The 24,589-nt window shown below is 40.4% G+C and overlaps 1 protein-coding gene across 2 annotated transcripts; it reads left to right on the top strand.

Moving 5' to 3' along the window:
* The first annotated feature begins 4,132 nt into the window (after positions 1-4,132).
* LOC129775253 (paired box protein Pax-6-like) lies at positions 4,133-18,365 on the top strand. Of its 2 annotated transcripts, XM_055779742.1 has the most exons (7): positions 4,133-4,174; positions 15,895-15,914; positions 16,040-16,205; positions 16,272-16,452; positions 16,516-16,675; positions 16,741-17,060; positions 17,131-18,365. In XM_055779742.1, the coding sequence occupies exons 1-7, from the start codon at positions 4,155-4,157 to the stop codon at positions 17,854-17,856; spliced, it is 1,593 nt and encodes a 530-aa protein (XP_055635717.1). In that variant the 5' UTR covers positions 4,133-4,154; the 3' UTR covers positions 17,857-18,365. The 2 variants fall into 2 exon arrangements, with proteins under 2 accessions (XP_055635717.1, XP_055635727.1); XM_055779752.1 differs by lacking the exon at positions 15,895-15,914.
* The last annotated feature ends 6,224 nt before the right edge of the window (positions 18,366-24,589 follow it).

The following is a 24,589-nucleotide window of genomic DNA, read 5'->3' on the forward strand; positions in this document are numbered from 1 at the left end:
GGGGTATTCACCATTTTGATCGTGGCTTCATCCTTGATGCTCGTTCCTTCGAAATGTTCGCGGTGTTCCTCCATCCAGGCCACGATCAGGCGTTGTCAGGTAGGCCTTTTGCTGTTCTCCGCGGCAGTATCCGTTTACCTGTCGAGACGTGCACCGATTAGGAAGCGCCCTCCAACTTGACGCGCGCCCCGTCACAGTCACCCTCGCAGGATTTCTCTTCCCAGCGGAGAGCCGATTAGGTGGTGCCCTCCAACACAACGCGCACCCCGTCACAGCTACTCTCGTGAGGTACCATCTCTTGCAACAGCCGTCGCCGTTGTTCACCTTTCACCGTCGGACGTTGTCAGCACTTTGGTCAGCCCTCCACCTTCGCTGCAGCTCCGACATGATTTGTGTGATTGCACTGCTCACGGCATTCCAGATCATCTCGTCGCGACACATCTCCTCCACAATATTCTCGACATGAAGTGCAGGCAGCCCCTCGCGCCTTTCGGTGAACCTGGGACAGACAAAAACGACGTGCTCCGGTGTTTCCTCCATATCTCCACACTCCGGACAGAGGGGTGAAACTGCGTGCCCGAACCGGTGTAGATATTGCCTGAAACAGCCATGCCCAGACAGAAACTGCGTCAAGTAAAAGTTAACTTCACCGTGTTTCCTGTTCAACCAGGTCGAAAGTACCGGTATCAGCCTGTACGTCCATCTACCATTTTCTGCCGTATCCCATTCATACTGCCATTTGTCCAACGACTCCGCTCTCATCAATTTCCGGATACCTCTGCTTTCCCGTCGCTTGTAGCACTCGCTATCTTCCGCCAGAGTGATGCAGATGGGAATCATTCCGGCGATTACACACACAGCTTCTGTCGAAATGGTCCTATAAGCACTTACGACTCGCATGGCCATGAGTCGGAATGTGCTGTTCAGCTTCCTCCGATTTCGGTGGGTTTCCAGAGCCGCCAACCAGGCAGGGCCACCATACCTCAGTATCGACGAAGATACACTTGCCAAGAGACGCCTCTTGCTGCTGCTTGGGCCAAAGCTATTTGGCATGATCCTCGCCACCACGTTGATGGCCTTTGACGCCTTCCCACATGCATAGTCGACGTGCTGGTTGAAGTTCAGCCGGTCGTCGATCATGACTCCGAGGTACTTCACCGCCCGCTTCGAAACGATGGTATGTCCTCCGACCGATACCTCTGCCCGCAGCACTGCCTTACAATTGCTCACTAACAGCACCTCGGTTTTGTGATGTGCCATCTGGAGCTTTACGCTGTCCATCCAACTACCGATCATGTCTACAGCCTCAGTCGCCAACATTTCCACCTCCTGAAGCGTCTCGCCGATTACCGTTGTTACGATGTCGTCCGCGAAGCCCACGATCTCCACACCTCTGGGTAGCTTCAGCCTTAGAACACCGTCGTACATCGTGTTCCAAAGCGTAGGACCTAGGATGGAGCCTTGTGGAACTCCCGCCGAGATATTCTTCACTATCTGTCCCCTGTCTGTGTTGTATACCAGGATCCGATTCTGGAAATAACTCCTCAGTATCCTGTCAGGTAGCTAGGGACCTTCAATCTGTGTAGCGCCTCGGCGATGGCCTCCCAGCTGGCACTATTGAAGGCGTTCTTCACGTCAATCAAAATCACCGCGCAGTAACGGTCGCCTCTTCGTTTTTGTTTAAGCGAGACCTGAGCTTTCTCGATAACTGTCCGAATAGCGTCCACTGTCGACTTTCCTTTCCGGAACCCGAACTGCATTTTCGACAATCCGTGGTCATCCTCCGTGCATTTCACCAGTCTGTTGAGAATAACCCTTTCCAAGAGCTTTCCCAAAGTATCCAACAAACAAATAGGCCTATACGACGCTGGATCTCCAGGTGGCTTTCCTGGTTTCGGGAGCAGCACCAACTTTTGTATCTTCCATTCCGCAGGGAAGAGACCGTCATCCAGGCATTTCTGCAGCACCACCCTGAACATGTCGGGGAAAGCAAGGATCGCCGATTTCAGGGCCACATTGGGGATTCCGTCGGGGCCGGGTGCTTTTTTCAACTTTAGACCTTTTGCCACCGCGATGAGTTCTTCGTTGGTGACTTGTGCGTTCTCTGCTTCGTCCTCCCCGTACAGTGTGGGTGGCCACGTCGGTGGGTCGTGCTGCGGAAAGAGTCCATTCACAATGACCTCGAGTTTTTCCGGACATAATTCCATGGGAGTCGTTGAACTACGGAATTTCGCCATCACGATTCGATATGCTTCACCCCAAGGATTTGCGTCGACGTCTCGACACAGCTCCCTATAGCAGTTCGATTTGCTCCTACGTATCTCTCGTTTCAAGGCGGCTCTGGTCGCTCGGAAAGACGCGCGGTGCTCCTCTCTCTCTACATCGGTTCGTGCCGTGTATGTGTGTGTGTGTGTGTGTGTGTGTGTGTAGCGGCTGCTTCGAGATCTTCCCGGGGAACCGTTTGTAGCATCACTCTCCTCCTGATGGATTCCCTTCTGGCCTAAGGTGCACAAACAGGCTCTTGGTGACAACGTTCATCCGCGCTTTCATGATAAATGAAGAGCTTCACCACAACAGCGACAACATGCTCCAATCGCTGTTCAATTAGAACTGAGTGGATTTCCGAGCGGCGCTCGCTTATATACCGATTGGTGATTTCAATTGCCTATTTTGAAAGCAAATTTAAGACTATTGAAACAAGTTTTTGGATCAGAAAGTAACAAGTATAGAACGCGTAGACATTTTATCTTTCGAATGAAGTGTTTATCATACCATTTCGTTCAGTTGTTTAGGAGCTATTAACACTCAAAATCTCGGTCTTCGGCGTAACGCTTTCGTTTTTGAAACTTTGATTTTACACCCCGGTATAGAAATGAAAGACGTAGTCCTACGTCAAAAAAAGTGCATCTTCGCTACGCTGAAACCCCATTTGTAATGATAAATATGAGCAAGGACGGGAGATAGCGGGAGGGAATTATTTACGCTAGGGCATTAGTAATGAATCTCTGCTGAGGCAAATATTCAACCTTTTTCCGAGCAGTTAACATTGTTTGTTTTTTGTCATCTCAAAGGCTTCGTTGGTGCCTTTGACATTGCATCAATGCATTGAACTGACGCTATGGTGATGCAGGTGTTAAGGTTGTACACCAAAAAATTATTGGGGAATACAAAGTTATTCAATAAGTTATAATAAGTCATCAATTTTTTTGGTTCGCGTGCAAACAGAGCTTATTTCGCTTATTTAGTCACCAAGAAAGTAAATGTCATTCTGGAATTTGTGATTTTGTTTGGCTTGCCAGTAGCAAAACTAAGGATGACAGCTGTGCTTATCTCGAGCATGTATTGTTCTGCGTGCACAAGAATGAATCATCAAACAATTATCGTCAATTGATACTACAACAAAAAAAACATTTCAGGGCGACCAATCTGGTAGAATGGTTATTTCAAAATTCTCGTAGCATTATAAAATAATATCCGCAGTTATAAACAAACGACTTGAATTAAACTACAGCGTACTTCTACGTCAACAATGCAGTCGTGTCTTGAACACAACCTCCTATAATTTTTTTCAGTACAATAATAACCCAATTTGTCATGATGAAAAAAATACGAATCGAGATTGATTCCAACAAGCATTTCAATTGGATCTAATTGTCACTGTATTACACTGTATTACATTTTGCCTATGAAATCAATCAAAGTAGAAGTGCTAATGATTACGGATTGCATTGTTTTATGAAAATTTTAGACGGAAAAAATATATATTTTTTGAAGCATACTAAATTATTCTAATCAGAGAAATATTGATACGATGTTTCTTTCTATCGAAAAATATTAGAATTTTTATGATTCAATATCCCTAAATTTCATTTAAATTATTATTTGAGCTAAAGCTATCGCTACTTTTATTGAGAAGAGCAATACCAAATCGGGCCTAAACTGAATGGGTTTTTGTCTTTGCCAGAATTTGAATCATCCTTCCCGTTCTTTCCCACGAGAAGCATTTATTATCACAGTGCTCCCAAGTCACACACCTCCCCTTTCATCGTATCCCACATCGGCTCACATCCCATCTTCGTCGATCGTGAACATTCATCCGCGCCGCGCCGTGCCCATTTCAGGCAGTAGTGAAATTGTGGTGAAGCTTACGATTAATGGCCCTGATACACGCAAGGTAAACAACAGCGCGTAAAACCGTAAACAGACCGCTTTTTGGCGGTTCCCCGGGGTTGTTCCGGCGGGGAATCATGCCAGCAGTGGCGTTTCGGTGCAGTTTCCCGGTCCACAGCCGCCGCAGTGGCCGAAAACGGCCCGAAACGTTTCCTTTCCGCATGACTGATTTTCACGTCCGATTTGCATTCGATAATTTGGGCTGGCAGGCGATGCTGTGCCCCTCTTGCGCCCGTCATCTTTTATATGGTGGAATGTGACTGTTTCTTGGCTGGTGTTAAACAGAAAAATGTTGAATTAAATAAGGAATATTCTGATTGGACTGCGAGAGTGTCGTATTGGGGAAAAAAAAAATTCTGAATTGCTTGTGTAAATTTTTGTGTCGAATCGAGTGAACTACTCTCGAAACCGTCTCTGTGTGCTGGAATTACGCTCAAAGGCACCAATCGAGCAGAGGTATCATGTTACACAAAATGTGAGGTAAATTCCTTCGGTTTTGTGGTTTGACTTTGTCACATTCATTATGTTCGAACGATTACATTCGAGCCAAATAATGGTTGGATTGAAGCTTTTTCTTTTGAAATCGAACCGAGTGGTACTAAAATGTGAGACAACAGAAATTTCCACTAATAGAATTCAAATGGTGCACATGCGTGATGCGCGGATCCGTTCATTGATAAGAATGGAGGGAAAGCACTCAGTCTAATTGGTGAACACGGGGGACACTATCTTTCCGCTGCTAAAGGTTGCTTCATTATGGATACAAGCTCTTCCATAAATTTGTAAATTGAGATGTGGAAATGTTTCCCATTCCGAAACACCAGTTGAAACCTAAACAAGCATGTGATGTTTACGCTATTCTTGGGGGCGAATGCAATTTTTGCAATGCGAATAAATCTGTGTAGCTCATTAAATTGTGTCTGAACAATATTTTCTTATTCGATTTTATATGTAAGACTGCAATAAGGTAGAACAAACTTTTCAGGTATAATTTGAATTGTAAATTGTTTTCAGTGGAAATATTCGAAACAGGGTTTTAGGTACAAACAGGAACGGATGGGTGTTCCGAGAATGAACTGCCGATCTTGTGCTAAGCTGGGCCGTGTTAAGTAATAGCGAATTCGTTTTTAAAACTCAGGTCCAAACTGACTCAGTAATGAAAAAATATAGTAAGGGGTTGTATCTAGGACACGACCGCATATTTTCGACGTAGAACCACGCAAATATATTATGCAATTCACTTGTTTACCACTTCGAATATTATTTTAGAATGCATCAAATTTTTTGTACAGATTATGTTCTCCGTTACAAATAAATTTGATGAACGTCCTTTTACGTTTGATATGATGCCTAGGATTACCAAAATATGTGAACGGAAAAATTGTCAAACGATCATTGTATTTTACATTTCCCTCTGAAATTATTGCACATCTCATGTTTACGTAGTTCGCGAACCGCGAAAGTTCATCCACCTCTAGTATCTGAAACGACGGTTTTCCCAGACTTCTCAGCTTAAAAGTACGTTTTAGGGTAAAGTGACCAGATGGTCAGAGGTCTAACGCGGGACACAAAAAACAAAACGTTATGTATATACGTTATGTGAACATAAACCATAGTTTAGCGATTCTAAACTGATCAGTATTATTTTTTTTCTGAGTATCGGCACTCAGTTGTGATTTTTCGGTGGTTTAGATTTTGTTTACGCCCGAAAATCACTCGCTCAATCAGAGCATTTACGCCTGGCAAGCACGATTCAAATTTTACAATTTTCTTCGAATTATCGAATGGAATGCTCGAAAATTCCAATTCATTTTTAATCGATATTAATGTTAACGTATGCATTCAAAAAATGACTTATTTCGGATGGCGATGAAAGATAATTTATAGGAACAAATTTTCTTTAAATCTTACGTTTATTAAGTCTTCAAGGATGTTGATTCGCAGCAGCAGCAGCACTAGCACTGTCAAGCAACTTGATGATTTTTCCATACTGCAAGCTCCACCCCACATCTGAGCAGCAGGCAATTACCCAGAAGGAGTAGCTTGAGGTTCTGTTAAAAAACTTCTTTCCGGCGAAATTAGTTCAAAACTTCTTTTCGTACTCATAATGAAAGACGAGACGTACTTGATGCTTGAATTGCTTGAATATATCATTCACATCAAGTTCTCGAAGAAGGTCCTTCTCTGACAGACGTGAAGGAAATGCCCAAGCCGCTCTTTCCGGATCTTTCGAGTCATATGGTGCACGGGGAGATATATTGTACGAAGTGCTTGCCGGAGTTGGGAAGGTGATGTGGTCTTCATGCCGAACCTGGGGTCAGCCCATTATGCCAAAAGATCACTGGAGAATGGATCGGTTGGGGATAAACATTGTCGCGAAGACCACCAACCTTCCCAACATTTCCCAGCTTCCCAGCCTGATAGAAAACTTTTGGGCGAAAGGCCAAAATAGAGTGACAGACGACCACCAAATCCACGAAAAGGTAAAATAACACGCCGATACACATATTTTCATCGGCCATGGTTCAGGTTCCGGCCAACTTCCGTAAGACCGCCCAGCGCTTCATTTACGATACTAGCTAGGGGACCAAAGATGAACTTTTCGTCTGATTCACGTTGGTCCCTGCGGAACAATAGGGGACTTTCATAAAAATCATTTTCCAATTTTGTTGCTGTCGCTTCCAGTTTACACTCTCTAAACAAAAAGCTCAATGTCGGTGCGATGAAACCAGCTCAACGTATTAATCTTCTTCTTCTTCTTTTTGGATTTAAGAGGGTTTAAACTTTTCAGTTCATTTGCCTCTACTATTAATCTTTGAATGCACTAGAAGCGCTCTTGAACAGTCTACCAAATAAAAGTTTTTTTTGAGGTTTATCCATTTAAGAAAATCAACATGATCAAATTGTGATATTGAAATATATTGATATCGCGGAACATTTTCGTTTCTTTTGCCAAATGCGGGACGTTTCGCGGGACGGAATCTTACGCGGGACATTTCGTTGAAATGCGGGACTGTCCCGCGTAACGCGGGACGTCTGGTCAGTTTATTTTAGGGAAACATTCCGGTCTGCACAATGACAAACGAGTACAAAAGTACTCAACACCAAAAAAAATTGTAATGGGTTGAATCTAGGACACGACCGCAGTTTTCGACATAGAACTACGGAATTATATTATTCAATCCTCTTGTTTATCACTTCCGATATTATTTTAGAATGCATCGTAATTTTTGTAATATCTTTTAAGGTATTTAATTTTTTATTACTTCAGTCGACTCGAAAGAGTCGAGTAAAGTCGAAAGCTATCAGCACTTCTCGTTTATTTGGTTCAACTCGCATTAGACTCTCTCCTTCCCACTCAGATATCGATCACAAACTATGAACCCTTTTGTTCGCTTGAGATGTGATCGAACCCCACAACATGAAACAGTAAGGATACCTTGCTGGAATTTGAAAGCATACTTTCATGAATTGCAGTGTATATCTATATTCCAAAATTCTGGATACTCTTCCGTATCCGCACTAGCACCCAAAAATTCTCGTATGCTGCTCTTCTTTGTCGTAGCACTTCAAAATGTCTTCACACATCAAATGTCTGCACAGCAAGTCAAATGTCTTCAAAATGAAGACATGTCTTCAAACCTGGCATCTCTGGTGCGAACCCAACAGCTTCCGGGTTGAACCTAGTGTGAAACTACAGGGTGGGCCATTTAAAGTGGAAGCATCTGGCAACCCCATAACTTTTGACAGAGATGTCAGATTAACAAATGTCATACCGCGTTGGAAGCGTCGTTTCAGTACAATTTTAACCATGGAACAATACACACCTAAACAACGCGCTGAAATTGTTCAGCTGTACATTCAAAATAACTTCTCAATTGTGTTAACTAAACGTGCGTGGAAAAATAAAAATAAAGTTAAAACATCGCCTGGATACAACACTATACGTCGATTATATGCCAAATTTATATCGTCTGGTAGTGTTGGTAATGCCAGTCATCTGTCCAGACAATGACCAAGACGTTTCGACGAGAATATTGATGCCGTTCGAGCCAGTGTTGCGGGAGCGTTATCGGACAATGATAACCAATTTTTTATTGCCATTTGTTCGTGAAAATGAATTGGGAAATTACTGGTTCCAACAGGACGGCGCTACATGCCATTCAGCGGCTGCCACGACCAAATTATTGCGCGAAATGTTCCCCGGAAGATTAATATCGAAAAACGGCGATTATGACTGGCCACCGAGATCACCTGATTTGACGCCTCCTGACTTTTTTTATGGGGATATTTAAAATCCAAGGTATACACTGGTAAACCAAGGACCCTGGCTGCGCTGAAAGAGAATATCCGACAAGAAATTGCTGCCATATCGGCCGAAACATTGGGCAAAGTGATGGAAAATGCCGAAAAAAGGGCACATTTTGCGGTCAAGGCCAGAGGCGGTCATTTACGAGATATCATAATCAAAAAGTAGTTAGAACAAATCTCCTTGGACCAAAATAAATGAATTTAAAAAAAAATAATTAAAATTCCACTTCTTTACTTTGCTATTGCAAAAACAAATCCTTCCACTTTAAATGGCCCACCCTGTAGGTTGAAACTGAGTGAATAAAAAAAAACGTTTTGACAGCAGTTAGGTTGGAACTGGGGTTGAAACTGAACAAATACGAATTCGCTATAAGCACATGTGCATTATAGATGGCGAAGATTTTAAAATCTAGCTTGATTGAATATTCCTTTCTCCTAGATAATGTAGTGGACATATAACACTATACGATTATAAAATCTGTTCATAAAAAATCGATTCGAAGCTGAAAGTTGGTGTAGCTAACTAACAACATAGGTTGTCGCAAATTGTTCGCTTCTGCTACTAAATGAACACTGATCGTGAACTCATCGAACCGTTACGAAAGCTGCGCATCATGACAGAGAGAATGGCTTCGAAGCTTAGGTAATCAGCTTGAGTAGTCAAAACAACAATATCCAAACAAATAAGTAAAAATTCTTAATCCCTGAATGCGCTAGTAAAGATCAAGTATAACGCCGGACGAAATGAAACCTAGAGCACGAGTTGTAAAACAGATCACAACGGTCGTACTCGGTTGCTAGAAAAATAGAAAAGTAGCTCAGAAGGAAGCTTTCCTCTGCTGAAGAACAACAAATTCTACCCTACTCCTACTCGGAATGCATTCAAAAAAAAAAAATATACTCGACAAGGAACGACATACTGACGAAGATTTTTATGATTGAAATATGTTCACAAAAAAAGGACGGATTACTACACAAGACACGTGTGATAAAGAGGATCAAACTACGATACCTTCATTGTCCCCAAATAAACAGTAACGAACTTTCCCGGTAGAGCGCAACAACAGAAGCAACGAAAATCAATTGGTAAATTACCTGAATCCTCAGGATTCAGGCAGAATAATGGGGGCTTCAATTGAAACGATTATATAATAACGCTGGAAGAATAACAAATTATGGTGCTTTAAGGGGGGACCCCGGTCTGGAAAACCAAAAAAATCGAATGTTGGTTTTCTGCATTTTTGGGAAGCTTATGCTTATGGAGTTTTCGATTTTTGATTTCGTTGGAGAGTTACAGCCAAATGTATGGAGTCACCTCAAGGGATATAGTATTGCTGTACAAATTTTTAAACGCGTTTTTCTCGAAACCATGTTTTTTCAGCTGTTGGTATCGATATCTCAGGATCTACGCGACCGATTTGGCTGATTTTTTAAGCATGTAAAAATGGATTATCCAAAGTGTTACAAAGCCATTTTTTGATATCTATTTTTTTTCAATTTTGTATGAGCTTCTAAACAGCGATTTTTTCTTGAAAAATAACTAATTTTTAACAAAAATGGCCGCCGTTTTGGCAATTTTTCAAATTTTCAAAAACCCCTATGTAATGCTTCAGGTATTATTAGGACCTAAAGTTTCAAAATATGTAATGGAATTCGTTCTACGACACCCCGTTGTTTCAGGACCGATACCACCAGCAAGGTACCGACTTTCAGACAGCATCTACGCATCGAGCAACCAACACCGTAATAAACATTATTCGTGCACTCAAAAAATAGAAAATACATCTTCAAATTTACCTATTTACCTTCAAACAATAACCAAAATACCCGAACACTTCATTTTATTCCTATAAATTCCTATAGATTTTCTTTATACCTCTGGAAAAAATCACGAGAGTTCATTATTTTCCGATCTTCCAGATAGGTGTCCCCCCTTAAATCGTATAACTTTTAGCGTATGCTTTGTATCATATATAAATTCCTCTTAATTCACAATTTTATAAAACATCAATCAACGTATGCATCTATGTTTCTAAAATCGTTGAAAAATATCAGCGTAATAAGCATCATTATATCATTATATACGACTCCACACTAGCAAACATTAAATCGTATAATCGTATATCGTATATCGTCATATACGGCTTCATATTTTGAATAGGGTAAATGATCTTGGTTTGTCCAATTTGGGGTGTTTTTACGCAACTAGTAAATGCAAATCGATTTTTCTTCATGAAAATCACACATAATCGATACGAGTTTGGGTTTGTTGAAAAGCCCCAAGTCTCTAGTTGCTAATACTACCATAAGGTGTTGAAATTATTCAAATTTTTATGTTTTTTAACGATTTTCCTTAAAGAAGAATTATGATCATGGTTTGCCCAAAAAAATGATCATGGTTTGTCCGGTTTTAGAAATCTCCATTTTTGAATGAAAACATTCGAATTCACAATTAGATGTTGCATTTATCATTGCTTGAGTTTACTGTCATCATATTGATTCATTCATAATTTAGGCTTTCTTCAGAATATTGCCTTTTATTGGGTATTTTAGAAGTGTTCACCTCAACACAATCAACACAGAAAAACCATACTTCTGCTATGCGCGAAGCACACCATAAACAAACATAAACAAACTGCAGCGCGCCAAGCGGTTGCTATAGAAATCATGTGGACAAAACAACATTATTGAATTGGACAACTCATGATCAGAATTGAGTTCATCAAAATGCGTTAATTTAATGGTTTAGCTATGTAAATACGATACAAATGGTGAGCAAGCATGATGTTTACAATATTTATAAGTGTTGTAATCCAGAAAAGGTCTGAATACGTGCCAAATAATCATCTGGTGATCGATTAAAAGTTAGCTCGAATGAGGGGCGCATTGACACAAATAGAAGGTGTATTTTATAATCCTTTAAACCATGTGATTTCGTAAAAATATACTATCAAACTACTATAAATCATGTAAAAGACAATTTCATTCATATGTTTCGAAACATTCGAAGGCCTTATTTGACACAGGAGCGCTGAATTAGAGCATTCAAAAAAGTGGGCAAACCATGATCATATTTTCGACTGGACAAACCAAGATCATTTACCCTACCATAACTGACTATTTATTTTATTTTATTTACTACGTTTTCAGCTTTAATGCTGCACAGACTGAAAACTTTTATAATATTTACCTTATCCTATTTCTAAAACTTTGTGTACACATATTAAAATAAAAAAAAACTGAAATATTTAATAATGTAAAGCTCCTTTCAAGAGGATGGTTTTGTCCGAGCACAGTGCGATGTCTAGCGGTCGCGAATAGCAAACGCTGGCGAGAACGTCTTGCTGGAACAAAAATACTTATCTGCTGCAAGAGATCTGGACAGTCGATTCGGTTGCTGATTAAATCGAACGCAAACATTCTCCGCAGGTATTCTATTCGCTGACGTAGCGTCTCTAGGCTTATTAGTCCACACCGATGTTCATATGGAGGTAATCTAACCGGATCACTCCATGGTAATCTCCTCAGGGCATATCGAACGAAGCTCCGTTGAACTGTTTCGGTCCGAGAGATATGAACTTCGTGATAAGGGGCCCAGACTTGAACACCATATTCAAGTACACTGCGTTACTTAAAAGCAATATATAAAATACCGATATAATAAACCTAACTCTTCATTTATTTACTTTTATGGCTCATAGGGAAAAATATTTCCCATGAAATTATAGGAAACCTATACACCCTGCTATGTTTTCTGGTGATATTCTCTTACTTTACACCCACAACAGCTAAAATATTGTGTTGTATTGGCATATTCAGTCTTGGACATCTTATGGTCCTGAAAGGGTTTCGAGTTTCCATTTCCTGCAATTACTGCCTTCACACGCTTCCGAAATGTACGCAGGTCCTAATAATGTAGCCTGGATCCATTTCTCTCCAAGTACGAGTCAAACATTTGAAAATAGGAACAGCTCCAAGCAAATTGGCGTCCAGCATCAAAATAAAAAAAATGAGGTGGAAAAATCTGATGGAAATCGTGAAACGTAAAGCACGACAGTTCACATTTGGAAAATCAAAAGCCTTATTCAATAATTCTCCTGTGCTTTGTAGTCATTGAATTTCAGAAAGAAATAAAGTTTGATCGTACATAACTCAACCATATATCAGTTTACACTTTTTTAAACGAATCTTAATGTTTAGTGAACCTGTTCACGAATTAATACGGATTCTCTCCGAATAATAGATAACGGTACCCCAAAGTACACCCAAAGTTAATTTTAGCACATGTTATGGAATCCCGATTTTTTACATCAAATTAGCTGTAAAATAACAGTAAATGTTCTACTCCCCAATACATGTATATCATTTGTATACTGTATACGAGGGTCACTATTTATATTTCGGGAATTGGCAACACTGATGTCATGTGAGTCCATCTGACGGTTCCATCGTAAAGTTTGACATTTTTGACGATATACGTACTCAGAACATTTTGTCATACGGACGCTATTTGTTTATTTTATATTTAGTTGAAAGTTTGGTCTCGGCAAAAAAATGGAACTGAATCGTGAACATTTTCGTGCGATGATTTTTTACGACTTTCGACGTGGATTATCACAACAAGAGTGCGTCAATCAACTTAATTTGACTTTTGGCGATGAAGCTCCATCAAAAACCACTGTGTATCGCTGGTATAGTGAATTCAATCGTGGTCGTAGTTCGCTGTCCGACGAGTTTCGTGAAGGTCGTCCAAAATCGACTGTAGTGCCAGAAAACATCGATGCTGTGCACGAAATGATTGAGCAAGATCGTCATGTAACCTATTGTGAGATTGAGGCATCCCTAAGCATTAGTTCCACCAGCATATATGCGATTTCACATGAACACTTAGTTGTGCGAAAATTATGTTCACGTTGGATCCCACATAATTTGACAATCGCTCAAAAAAAAAGGCTCGTGTCGATTAGAATAAATGCTTTGAAAATTGGTTTAAGCGCATGCAAAAGTGTATCGATCATCGTGGCGAGTAATTTGAAAAACAATAAAAATATATTCGCAGCTTAACTATTTGTTTTTGTTCCTATTCCCGAAATATAAATAGTGACCCTCGTACGCTAAAGCCAATACGAGCGTTGCACTCCAGCCGGCTTTGATTCGATTTCCATTGACGTCGTATGGACTTTTTTTTTGGCACAATCCCAAATGAAATGAGAAAAGAAAACAGAAACAGATGTCTGCTCGCATACGTTCAAACTATTTTTAAGCTTTTAAAACAGCTCATTATTTGCGCATTTGACCCTACAGCACACGAAATGGCATCATTTCTGCCAAAAATGAAATGTTTCCAGCCAACGCTAGTTTGGGTGTAGCTACGATGTTTCGGACACAATCTATATATATAAAAATGTTTTTCTGTCTGTCTGTCTGTCTGATTCTTATGAACTCGGAAATTACTGAACCGATCGACATGAAAATTGGTATATATGAGTTTTTGGGTCTTATGATAATTCGAGACCCCTCCCTCGCTCTAAGGGCGGGCTGCCATACAAATGAAATATAAATTTAGGCATTACTCGAGAATTAATCAAGCAAACGAAACCAAATTTGGCATGTGGAGGTTTTAGGGTGCAATAAATGTTTCTATTGTGGTAAGACACTCCTCCCCCCTCTCTAAGGGGAGGAGGAGTGGCTGCCATACAAATGAAACACAAACTTCTACATAACCCGAGAAGCAATCAAGCAAATGAAGTCAAATTTGGGAGATACCTCCATCCTCCTGTGCTTGTTCGTCCCGGAATGTAAAATTGATACATTTATGAATACCGTATATTTGCTAATTGTAGTGACTTTCAGTTCGCAGTATGTTTCTACTTGCAAATAAAAAGTGCGGGTTTCGGCCAACGTTCGATTTTTCAAACAGTCATTCCCCGGAGAATGGAAGATTGGAAAAAATATTCTTGAACATTGGGGTTTCTTGAGCGTCAATGATCAAAATTACACAAACGACTTCAAAAATATTTTTTCAAAAAAAAAAATTTTTTTAAAGCATATTCGTTAATGGGTTAATGTGATAAAACGCACTCCTATATCTTTTTCTATCTATACGGCAGTTTCGGTAGAAGTACTACAAATTTTATAGTAAGAGGTATTTTTAAAGGGTAGATTAAGAGATCAATAAATGAACATTTCTGCGATGGGAACGTACGCTGAGTAAGAAAACGTGGATGTGATAACGTAAAATAAATTTTGGGCAGGACAAAGATTGCCGGGTCTGCTAGTAACTATAGTAAAGTAGTTTATTTTATTATAAATTAAAATACGTATATGAGAGGAATACGAAAATGTGTACGAAAATTAGTGCCAGGAGCCACTTGCAGGCGATTCTCGACATGAATATCACACGAAGGAGAATTAAAAAAAATATTTTTTTATGTAAAAAGATCACATTAAAACTCTTCTACAGTTCACAAGGAAAAACAATATATCTTTTTTACCTTTCATAATATTACATGTTATGTGTCATTGCTCTTTCAAGGGAAATCAATTCCGACCATTACGACAAAATCTTATACGACCGTAAAGGGTTAACACCCCGATTTACCGGATTACTTGCGTGAAATATACTTGTTGTGGAAACCACGCAACAACTCAAGTTTCCTCATATTGTGAGTTATTTAGATGTTGTACCTCAACAATTACCATTTCAACAAGCAAATGATCCAGAGATAAAATATATCTGACCGCTGATAAGGTTTTTCTTTTGTACCATAAAAACAAAATTCATGAAGAACAGATGAGAGCTCCCCGCCGCAAAATCAAAACACACTGAAAGATGTTCGCAGGTATATTCTCCCCTTCCGTTTGCCACAGTGCCGCGCAACAGTATGCCATGGATGAGAGAAGACCAACCGAAGGCACCGCTACACAGTAGCGAATCAAAGGGAGAAATCATCTGTCCATCACAGACAAGGCACACTTTGATTATATCTCCCCAAAAAAAAATCCTCTCATCACCCACAGCATCCCGTCACCACTGCTTCTTGGTGGAGGAGGATTCGCCAGAATGCCCCTAACGCACGTGTTTTTCGGCGCTGGTAATCGCCGGAAGCTACCCTCTCTCGTAAGTATTTTCCATCACCCGACTCGAGCCGGGCCGGGGATGAAACTAGGATGATGGTGATGATGATGATGTATTTTCCGTACATATGTGTGAATCATTCCCATTCTGATGAAACAGAACAGCACGCGCGCTGTTATTAATCGAAATTCCGAACGGTGCTTCCGATTTACTTCATTCTTTGGTTGGTTTGGTTTGAGCACGGAACGTTTGCCCAAAGTGGAAGCACATTTCTGACGGAACCGTTTTTCTCTCTCTATTTTCACTCTCCCGCCGATTGACCGCCGGATTTTTAGCATGGATTACAAAAACGAAGGTAACCTACTCTGGATGGAGGAGCATTGGAGTTTTGACGCTTGGTTTTTAGTTGTTTTTTTTTCTCATGAAAATTTGATTTTTTTTTATATTTCATCCATTGACGATGGTTTAATACTTTTGTAGGCCACAGCGGGGTCAACCAGCTGGGTGGCATCTTCGTGGGCGGAAGACCTCTGCCCGATTCCACCCGGCAACGCATCGTTGAGCTAGCGCATGCCGGCGCACGGCCGTGCGACATCTCGCGGATCCTGCAGGTGTCCAACGGATGCGTCAGTAAGATTCTGGGCAGGTGAGAGCTCGCCAATCACGCCAATCCTCTCCATACACAATGTATTATGTTCCATCGTTTCCTCAGGTACTATGAAACCGGAAGCATCCGACCACGCGCCATAGGGGGCTCCAAACCGCGTGTTGCTACACCGGAGGTGGTTCATAAGATTTCGATGTTCAAACAGAACTGTCCAAACATTTTTGCTTGGGAAATTCGGGACAAACTGTTAAACGAACACATCTGTACTCCGGAGAACATTCCCAGCGTAGGAATAAATTGCTTCGGTGCAAGACCATTATACCAAGAAACCATGCTTTCTATGTTCTAGGTTTCCTCCATCAATCGAGTGCTGAGGAACTTGGCCGCCCAGAAGGAATTCAGCAAGAAACCCCACACACACGAATCCGCCTCCGATGAATCGAACTACTTGTCCACTAAGCCATTGAATGACGGTTCGCCATATATCCATTACAAATACGGAGAAAACTGTGAGTAACCCTATCTCTGGTACCTATCGCAGAGTGTCTCGCAACAACCTCCACAATTTTTTCAGCTGAGATCAAGCCGACTAGCAATGAACCCAATAAGAGCCCCTACGGAAAGCACTGCTTCACAAACTTGGACTCACCGGTTGGACTCGCTTCGGGGAGCGGGCTAAAGGCATCGCAAGCTCCACCTCCTCCACCGCCGGTCAATTTCGACAGTGACTCGGAACGGCTCAGTCTCAAGCGCAAACTACAACGCAATCGAACCTCCTTCACCGTGGATCAGATCGAGTACTTGGAGAAGGAGTTCGAACGGACGCACTATCCGGACGTTTTCTCCCGTGAACGTTTGTCTTCCAAAACCAATCTACCTGAAGCTCGAATACAGGTTTGGCGCAGTATTGCCCCCAAACTGGGGATTGCTCTTTCTGACTAGAAAATGCATCATCTTTTTGCAGGTCTGGTTCTCCAACCGTCGAGCCAAGTGGCGACGAGAGGAAAAACAACGCTCGCAAGCAGTTACCGAAGGTTCTTCCATGGCGGCGTCGGTTTCCGCCGGCACCGCACCAACACCATCCACCGTTTCGTCTTGCATGAATTTGACCTCCCCCCTCGTTCCACATGTATATGATTCCAACATGTGCGTGGAAGATTCCAACAGTAATTATCTGAGCAAAAACTATCCCCTAGAGCCGACCGCCTTCCAGAACCTTGGCACACTGAAATCTCCCCAATCCCATCAACCTCAAACCCATTCGCCGATGTCTTTCAAACTGTTCCCCACCAACACGGGCGGTGGATCTGTCACGCCGAGCACCTCCACGGGCGGCGGTGGCGTTGGTGGTGTCGTCGGTGCGGGAACCTCAAACACCCTGCACGACGCCAACCTACTGGACGCGGTTGGTCTCTCCAATAACGGTGGTTTCGCACACGTACCTACCTCGGACGACAAGTCCCTGTACAACCATTTTGCCTACTCGGCTTCGTCCGCAGCGGTGGCAGTCGCAGCCAACATGCACCACTCGGCTGCGTACTCGGTAGCCGCGGCGGCTGCGGCTGACCATCACCATCATCATCACCATCACCAGTCCTACAACGGGATGTACCTGAAGAACCAGCTCTACAACATCCCCACCAATGGCGTGCTGAGCTTCCAGTCGACCCTCGACTGGAACAAGAGTTAATGGTAGGCGTCTCGGGGCTGCAGCGCTGAAGGCCTCCCAAGTTCTTGCTCTGAGCGAGAGCGCTGATCGATGATGATGATGATGATGATAACGATGACTAATTTGATGATGATGATTGCCATAACCGATTGCCATAGCAGTATTTGTGGTGCGCGCTCTGATCTTCTTGATTATTGATACAAAAAAACACTAAATATGTTGAAACCCGATGACACAAAATATATAGATATTGATGAAACACAAACGTGATCAGTTTTTGCTAAAAGTGATGGTTGTTCGTATTATACATATATCAAATTGAAACAACAAAGTATTATTTTTGCGTCTAATTACATCTATTACATGCTGTGAAACAAAATGATGAACGGATGCGTTAGGAGAATTTAATATTTTAATAATGACCTCTTATGTAAGGTAAATAATTGAGGGAAGCAAATGCATATATATTAGATCAATATTACAGCTCCAAGTAAACTTGTAACTGAAATGTACAATAAAGCACATTATTATTGCAAACAAATAGTTCAACGGGCGATGATCAGTTCAGAGAAAATTCCTTAGGTTTTGAAAGTTTTCGCTATACTTCCCCAGTGTTTGTGAAAAATGGAGACTGAAACACTACAGTTCAGAAACAGCACTCATCGATCTCGAACGCTATGACTTCGGTATTCTCTGTCGGAATAAATCTGAAAGCCAGTTAAATTTTAGTGACTGTTTGGACTATTGACACCTGAGTTATAGTCGATAAGGTATCAGAGGAATCTCGCCGAACGAATGAAGCATACATTTTTTATCCAGTAATTTGTACGAAAACTGACCTGCAGTACGTTTCATCATCAATTACAACGCAATCGTATTTCGCCAAAAAGTTCTCGTAGAGCTTTCTTGAGCGATTCTTGCATCTAGATTTTGATTCGCGTTTTAATACAGTACAACTTGTTACTTGAAACTTTTCAAACCAGACGCCATTTTCAATTTTTAGGCATGGGATTGCAACTACGATGACAACTTCTGGTTCCGTTTCTCGAATGGTTGTTAGATCTGTAGCTGCTTTTTTTACCGTTTCCGGGTTTCCTGTTGATGGTCGGACACGTTCTCCACATCGTTTCAGGACACAACACACCGTTTATTTGAGATGAAACAACAGAGAAAATTCCAGCGTGCACGATTCATACGCAAAGGGCGTGTTTGTTGCGGTGACGTCGAGGTGTAAACAAATGAACTCATCGTGATGTTGTCATGCCTACTGTGATTGTATAAAAGTGACATGAAGAAAAGTTTTACTCGAAAATTAGTTTAAAGCGGCAGCATTTTCTGCGTTCAACCTATAAAATTTGAATTTATTTAAACGTCGTTTTGTGTGCAACACATAGTGGTATGATAATCACCTTATTCAAAAGATAAAATGTCTAAGAGTTTGTTACGGTTTCACAAAAATAACCGAAACAAGAAAGAATCATTGATTCTGTAAATAAGAAAGATATGTATGGAAAAGTATGGAAAAAATCCCACAAATACCTACCCCTTCCCCCTTACCCCTTACCCCATACTAACCACGATTACAATGAGATGGATTGGAAGATTTCCGTTCCCAAATGCTGATAGCGGAAAGAAGAGAGAGATAGAGAGATAGAAAGAGAGACAGAAAGAGAGAGAAAAAAAAAGAAGGATTTGAGCTATACATGAAGGCGAAGATTGGAGGACTTCTTCATAGCTCACGGACCGTCGAAGGAATCGTTTGGTGATTCGGAAAATACTTAAAGTGAAAGTTACTTTTGAAAGTTGAAGAGTGCGAGAGAAAATAGCCCAGCAAACATTAAATCGTATAATTTTGCACGTGCCAAGTCTTACAAGAAATCCGAATAAATCATAATCGCATATAATATCAATCAAAGTATGTATCGTGTATATTTGAAATCGCATAAAATGTAAAAACTCGATTTTATTTACCATTATCAAATTAAGTCACATATCGGTATAATAAACATCAATTTTATGATGTACATTGTCGTAAAATATATTTAATCCGCATCATATGCGTATATTACGCTGATGCAGTTTGTGTGTCGTATAAGCGTGTAATTTAAATCGATTCAGTACTGTCGTAAATCGTGTTGCATGCTGAAGAAAATCATGAAACAGTAAATCATATTAGATCCTAATAAAGGACATATTACATCATATTGAAATGTCAATGAAATGCTGATGCACTCGAAAGTTTTAACCGCTGTTGAATTAAATTGCAGATAGCCGCGCGAGATAGCTGGTGGATGATAATCCAGACGACCGGAGTTCGAACCCATATCGGAGCAGTTTTCACCAAACATCAATCTGTGTCATTTTAAACATTCATATTCCACTCCCAACACAAGTCAATCAAACAATTATTATTTCTACAAATATCAATACTCATATATAAAAATGGCGATTCGTGAGGCTATAATAAACATTTCACGAAAATATTTTGCGCCATTTGTTTTTTTTTCTATGTCTGTAATAAATCGTATATGAGTATGGCAAAAGTCGCTATTATAGCCGGTCAAAGTTGCATATTCATCCAAACAAATTCGGTAAGCATTTGCCATGTATGTATATGGCCTCCACTTTTGCATGCATATGCCAGTTAGGCGCATTATATGCCAACCAAATTTTAGGGCATATGATGTTATATATATATATATATATAAATTATGCCGTGACTTAACTCGCGGTTTAAAAAAAACTTTTATTTAATTTCTAATTACCCTTTTTATTCGTTTATAACACTTTACATTCGGTTCATAAACCTTTATGCCCGTATTCAACTCGGCTACGCTCAAGACTAAATTCTATAATCGTATTACAAGGCTTAAATAGACTACATCTGCTGATCTCATTATTTCCGTCGGTGGTTCGAACCTGATCGAACCTTTGTTCGCGTCGTTCGATTGATTTCCGCGGCGTCGGCAAATGTTGGTTTACACGCGCGGTGTAACTTTGACGCCTCTGTCTGTTGCTATGGGTCTCGGCTGGGCTTTTGCTGACGTCTTGACTTCTGGGACGCCTTGGTCGGTCGGTTGTGGTGTAACGCCTCCCCCCTTAGATTCTCGTCCGTCCTCGGACGATCTTTCGAAAAGGACGAGACTCGGTAATGGTCCAAATTCTCCTTTTCCAATGGTTTGTTTAAGTTCCGTGGTGGTTCCAACATGGCTTCGAATTTCCAGAGTTGCTCTTTCCTTCGCTTTGAATCTTCTGTCGATGATATAAATGGTAAAAGAACAGATAATGATTAGCATGAGGAGGACTCCTCCTCCGATGGTTGTTGTCCTTTTTGAACGATGCAGGTCTAACTTTATGTCCTGCAGACTGTTAAGGTTTTCCAATTTGAGGTGGTTGATTTCATTATTCTCCTCTGTATAGTTTAATTGTATCAACTTATTTCCGTATATTGGGAGAAGGTATTCTTCACTATTTCCAAAAGTTACTTGGTTATTGAAGGTGATGTTCATCACTTTGATTGTACAGTTGTTTGTTTCGATGATTGTCGGGGTGTTGATCAGTCTGGAATTGTTGCATGAATCAGAGATCAATACATTTTTGTTTGTGTCAACAAGTATGACTCCTTTCTTAATTTCTTCGACACGGATGGGTTGTCTGACGGGTTTTATGATACATTTTGGTGTTTGGTGATTCAGAAGGTTATAGATGCAATCATCTTCGAGAAGGGTTGTAGCTTCGCAAATGTCGCAAAGTTCGCTTTGTCTGTAAATGATGTCTCCATGCTTTGCCACCAGTTTTACGTCTGTGCTGATTCGTGTACTGTTTATGTTGAGCGTCTGAATGTTGATCAGGTCGAACTCGTTGTCCCCGAGGATGGGTATTTTCACCAGTATTATAATTTCACCTTGGCTTACAATAACGCTTCCTGAGCTGTACTGGAATATTTGATCTAAATAGTCTAGCTTTAGCTTTTGAGCATTGAGTCTGTTGAAAATGTACTTCTTCTCTTCAAATGAAAATAAATTTCTGTTTAAAATGTTGAGTTTAGCAAACTCGATTTGTTCTTCAATATTTCCGAGAATCTGAATTATAGAGTCAAGGTTTACAATCATGTTGATATATTCCAAATCTGCTCTGGTTACCAAAGAATTGTTCCTCTGTTCCACAATCTGTTTATTGATCTTTTTGAGTACGTCTGTTATGTTATTAATTTTGTTTTGTATTTTTTCGTTAATGATTATTTGTCTTGATATAGATTTCGATAGTAAATTTTCCTGTTTCTCTAAAGTTCCCAAACTATGGTTTATAATTTCTAAATCGTCATTATCAGGGTTTCCTGCTATTAATTTTATTGCTGTTCCTAATGCGTTTACTAATGCTCTTTTACTTCTGTGGGAATACAAGCTCATCAATTTACCTTTTGAGTTTTGTATTTTGAAATCTAAAGTACTTCTTAAGTGGTCTATAACTTTAATATTTCCTGCGATTTTTTCAATGTAATTGATATTATGTTCGATAGAGTGGATATTAATCTTTTGGATAATTCTCTCGAATCCTATCCTAATCCTGACTTGTTTTAATTTTATGGCAATTATACCATTGTTGTGAGATAGATCTTTAAGTTTTGTGCAATTTATTATGACGATGCATGAAAATCTGCAACGAGAGTTAAATAATTGATTTATCGGTTATTTCTTTATTCTATTTTTGTGGATTTTAATATTATTGACGTCTTCAAATGTTAGTTCGTTGTTGTGTTTAATCGTTGTTATTTTAAACGGATCTTTGTCCTTTGTTAAACGTTGAGAGTTTTTTATGTATTTAATTTCGCCTGGTTGAAGATCTTCAGGTTTTTCGTTATTCATATTTTGTTGTTCGTATTTATCTTTTCGTCTATTTAGTTCGATTTTAACTGCAGATTGCAGGTTTTTAGATTTTTCAGATATTTCTTCCATATTCGTAGATCCAGAGTTATTAAAAATCAAATTTCGCGGTTGGGTTTTTATTACTGAGTGGAAACTATTATTGTAAATGTCGATGGCGATATTTACTTGCTCGTTTAATGTTAAATCTTTAAATTTTGCTTTGTTTGTGCGGAAGGTTTCAATTAAAGTGGAGTGGAAACGTTCCACGATACCATTTGAATTGGATCCACTTGCGAGGTGTATCTCTATATTGAGATCATTTAGGAATCCCATAAAGTCTATGGACCTGAAAGATGGCTCTTGGTCACTCACTATAGTTTGAGGTCTTCCAAAATTTCGAATGTGTTCGGTTATTGCGGTTTTGATATCAACTATTGTTCTTGTGCTTAATGGAATCGCGTTTGCAAATTTTGAAAATGAATCAACTATGGTGAGCCACTTTTGACCTTTTAGGAAGAAAATGTCAATGTGGACTCTGTCGAAAGGTTTCTGTCCAAATGTGCTTTTTCTAATTAGTTTGGGTGGATTTCTGTCATATTTGGCTTTTTTGCAAATATCACAGGAATCGACATAAATTTTGACCTTTCGATCGAGTTGCGGGAAAAAGTGTGTTTGTAGAATCTGGTTCCGGTTTTCTTTGATTCCTCTGTGTCCGTATTGGTGAATTCTTCTTATGATCTCGTCTTGCTCGACTTCCATTCTGATGTCCTCCAACATGGTCTCTGAAATAAATACTTTGTAAATAATATTTGAGGAAAAATGTTTTTTATACGTCTCCTGCACTAGTTGTGCTAATGAGATAGGTACTTTTATACAACTCAAACCCTTCGGATTCAGGGTCCGTTTCAACGTTTCAACTATGTCTTCTTCGGTGTATGTTCTTTTTACTATTGTGTGTCTGTGATATTTTGGAAAAATTTGTTCGTAGGCTGCAAGTTCTACATTTCCTATTTTGAATATGACTTGTGTCCGAAAAACGTTGATAGGTCTCTCAGTATACCGAATAAAGTAGTCATCACTCGTATCCGCTGAGTGTACTGTCGTTCCGTCACTTTCGTCGTCTGAAGGTTCGTTTCCTCGCTCAGAAGGTTCAACATTTAGGGAAAGCGATGATTGCGAGTGTGCGTTCAGGTGTTTTTCTATGTTTACGCGCGACAGCGCGTCGGCGACAACGTTTTGTTTTCCCGGTTTGTAGATTAGTTCGTAATCGAATTCCTCTAAAGCCAGCTTTCCTCTAATTATTCTGTGGTTAGCGTTCGTGAAAGAAAATGTTAGTGGTTGGTGGTCGGTGAACATTTTAAACTTTCTACCATAGAGGTATGGTCTGAAATGTTTCACTGCCCATACTATCGCGAGAAACTCCTTTTCGGTAGTGGAATATCGTTCTTCCGTTTTATTCAAAGTACGTGAGGCGTATGCGATGGGTCGGTCGTTACCTGCTGGCCCTTGTGACAACACTGCACCAATAGCGTGGTCACTCGCATCCGTTGTTAGTGAAAATTCTTTGCTAAAATCAGGGTAAATTAATACCGGGTCGATCGTCAGAAGTTGCTTACACTTTTCGAAGCATGTTACTACTTCTGGTGTAATTTCGAATTCAATATCCTTTCGGAGAAGTGCTGTTAACGGCTTTACAATTTTTGCGAAATCCTTAATAAATCGCCTGTAGTAGCCAAGCATTCCTAGGAATTGTCTCACTTCTTTTTCGCTTTTAGGTATTGGCCATTGCCTTATTGCATCAATTTTGTCGCTGTTTGGTCGTACTCCCTCTTCAGAGACTGTATGACCTAAAAATTGCGTTTCTTTCCTAAAGAACTCGCATTTGTCCA

Source organism: Toxorhynchites rutilus, chromosome 1 (genome assembly GCF_029784135.1).
Source record: "Toxorhynchites rutilus septentrionalis strain SRP chromosome 1, ASM2978413v1, whole genome shotgun sequence".
In the NCBI taxonomy this organism is placed as follows: domain Eukaryota; kingdom Metazoa; phylum Arthropoda; class Insecta; order Diptera; family Culicidae; genus Toxorhynchites; species Toxorhynchites rutilus.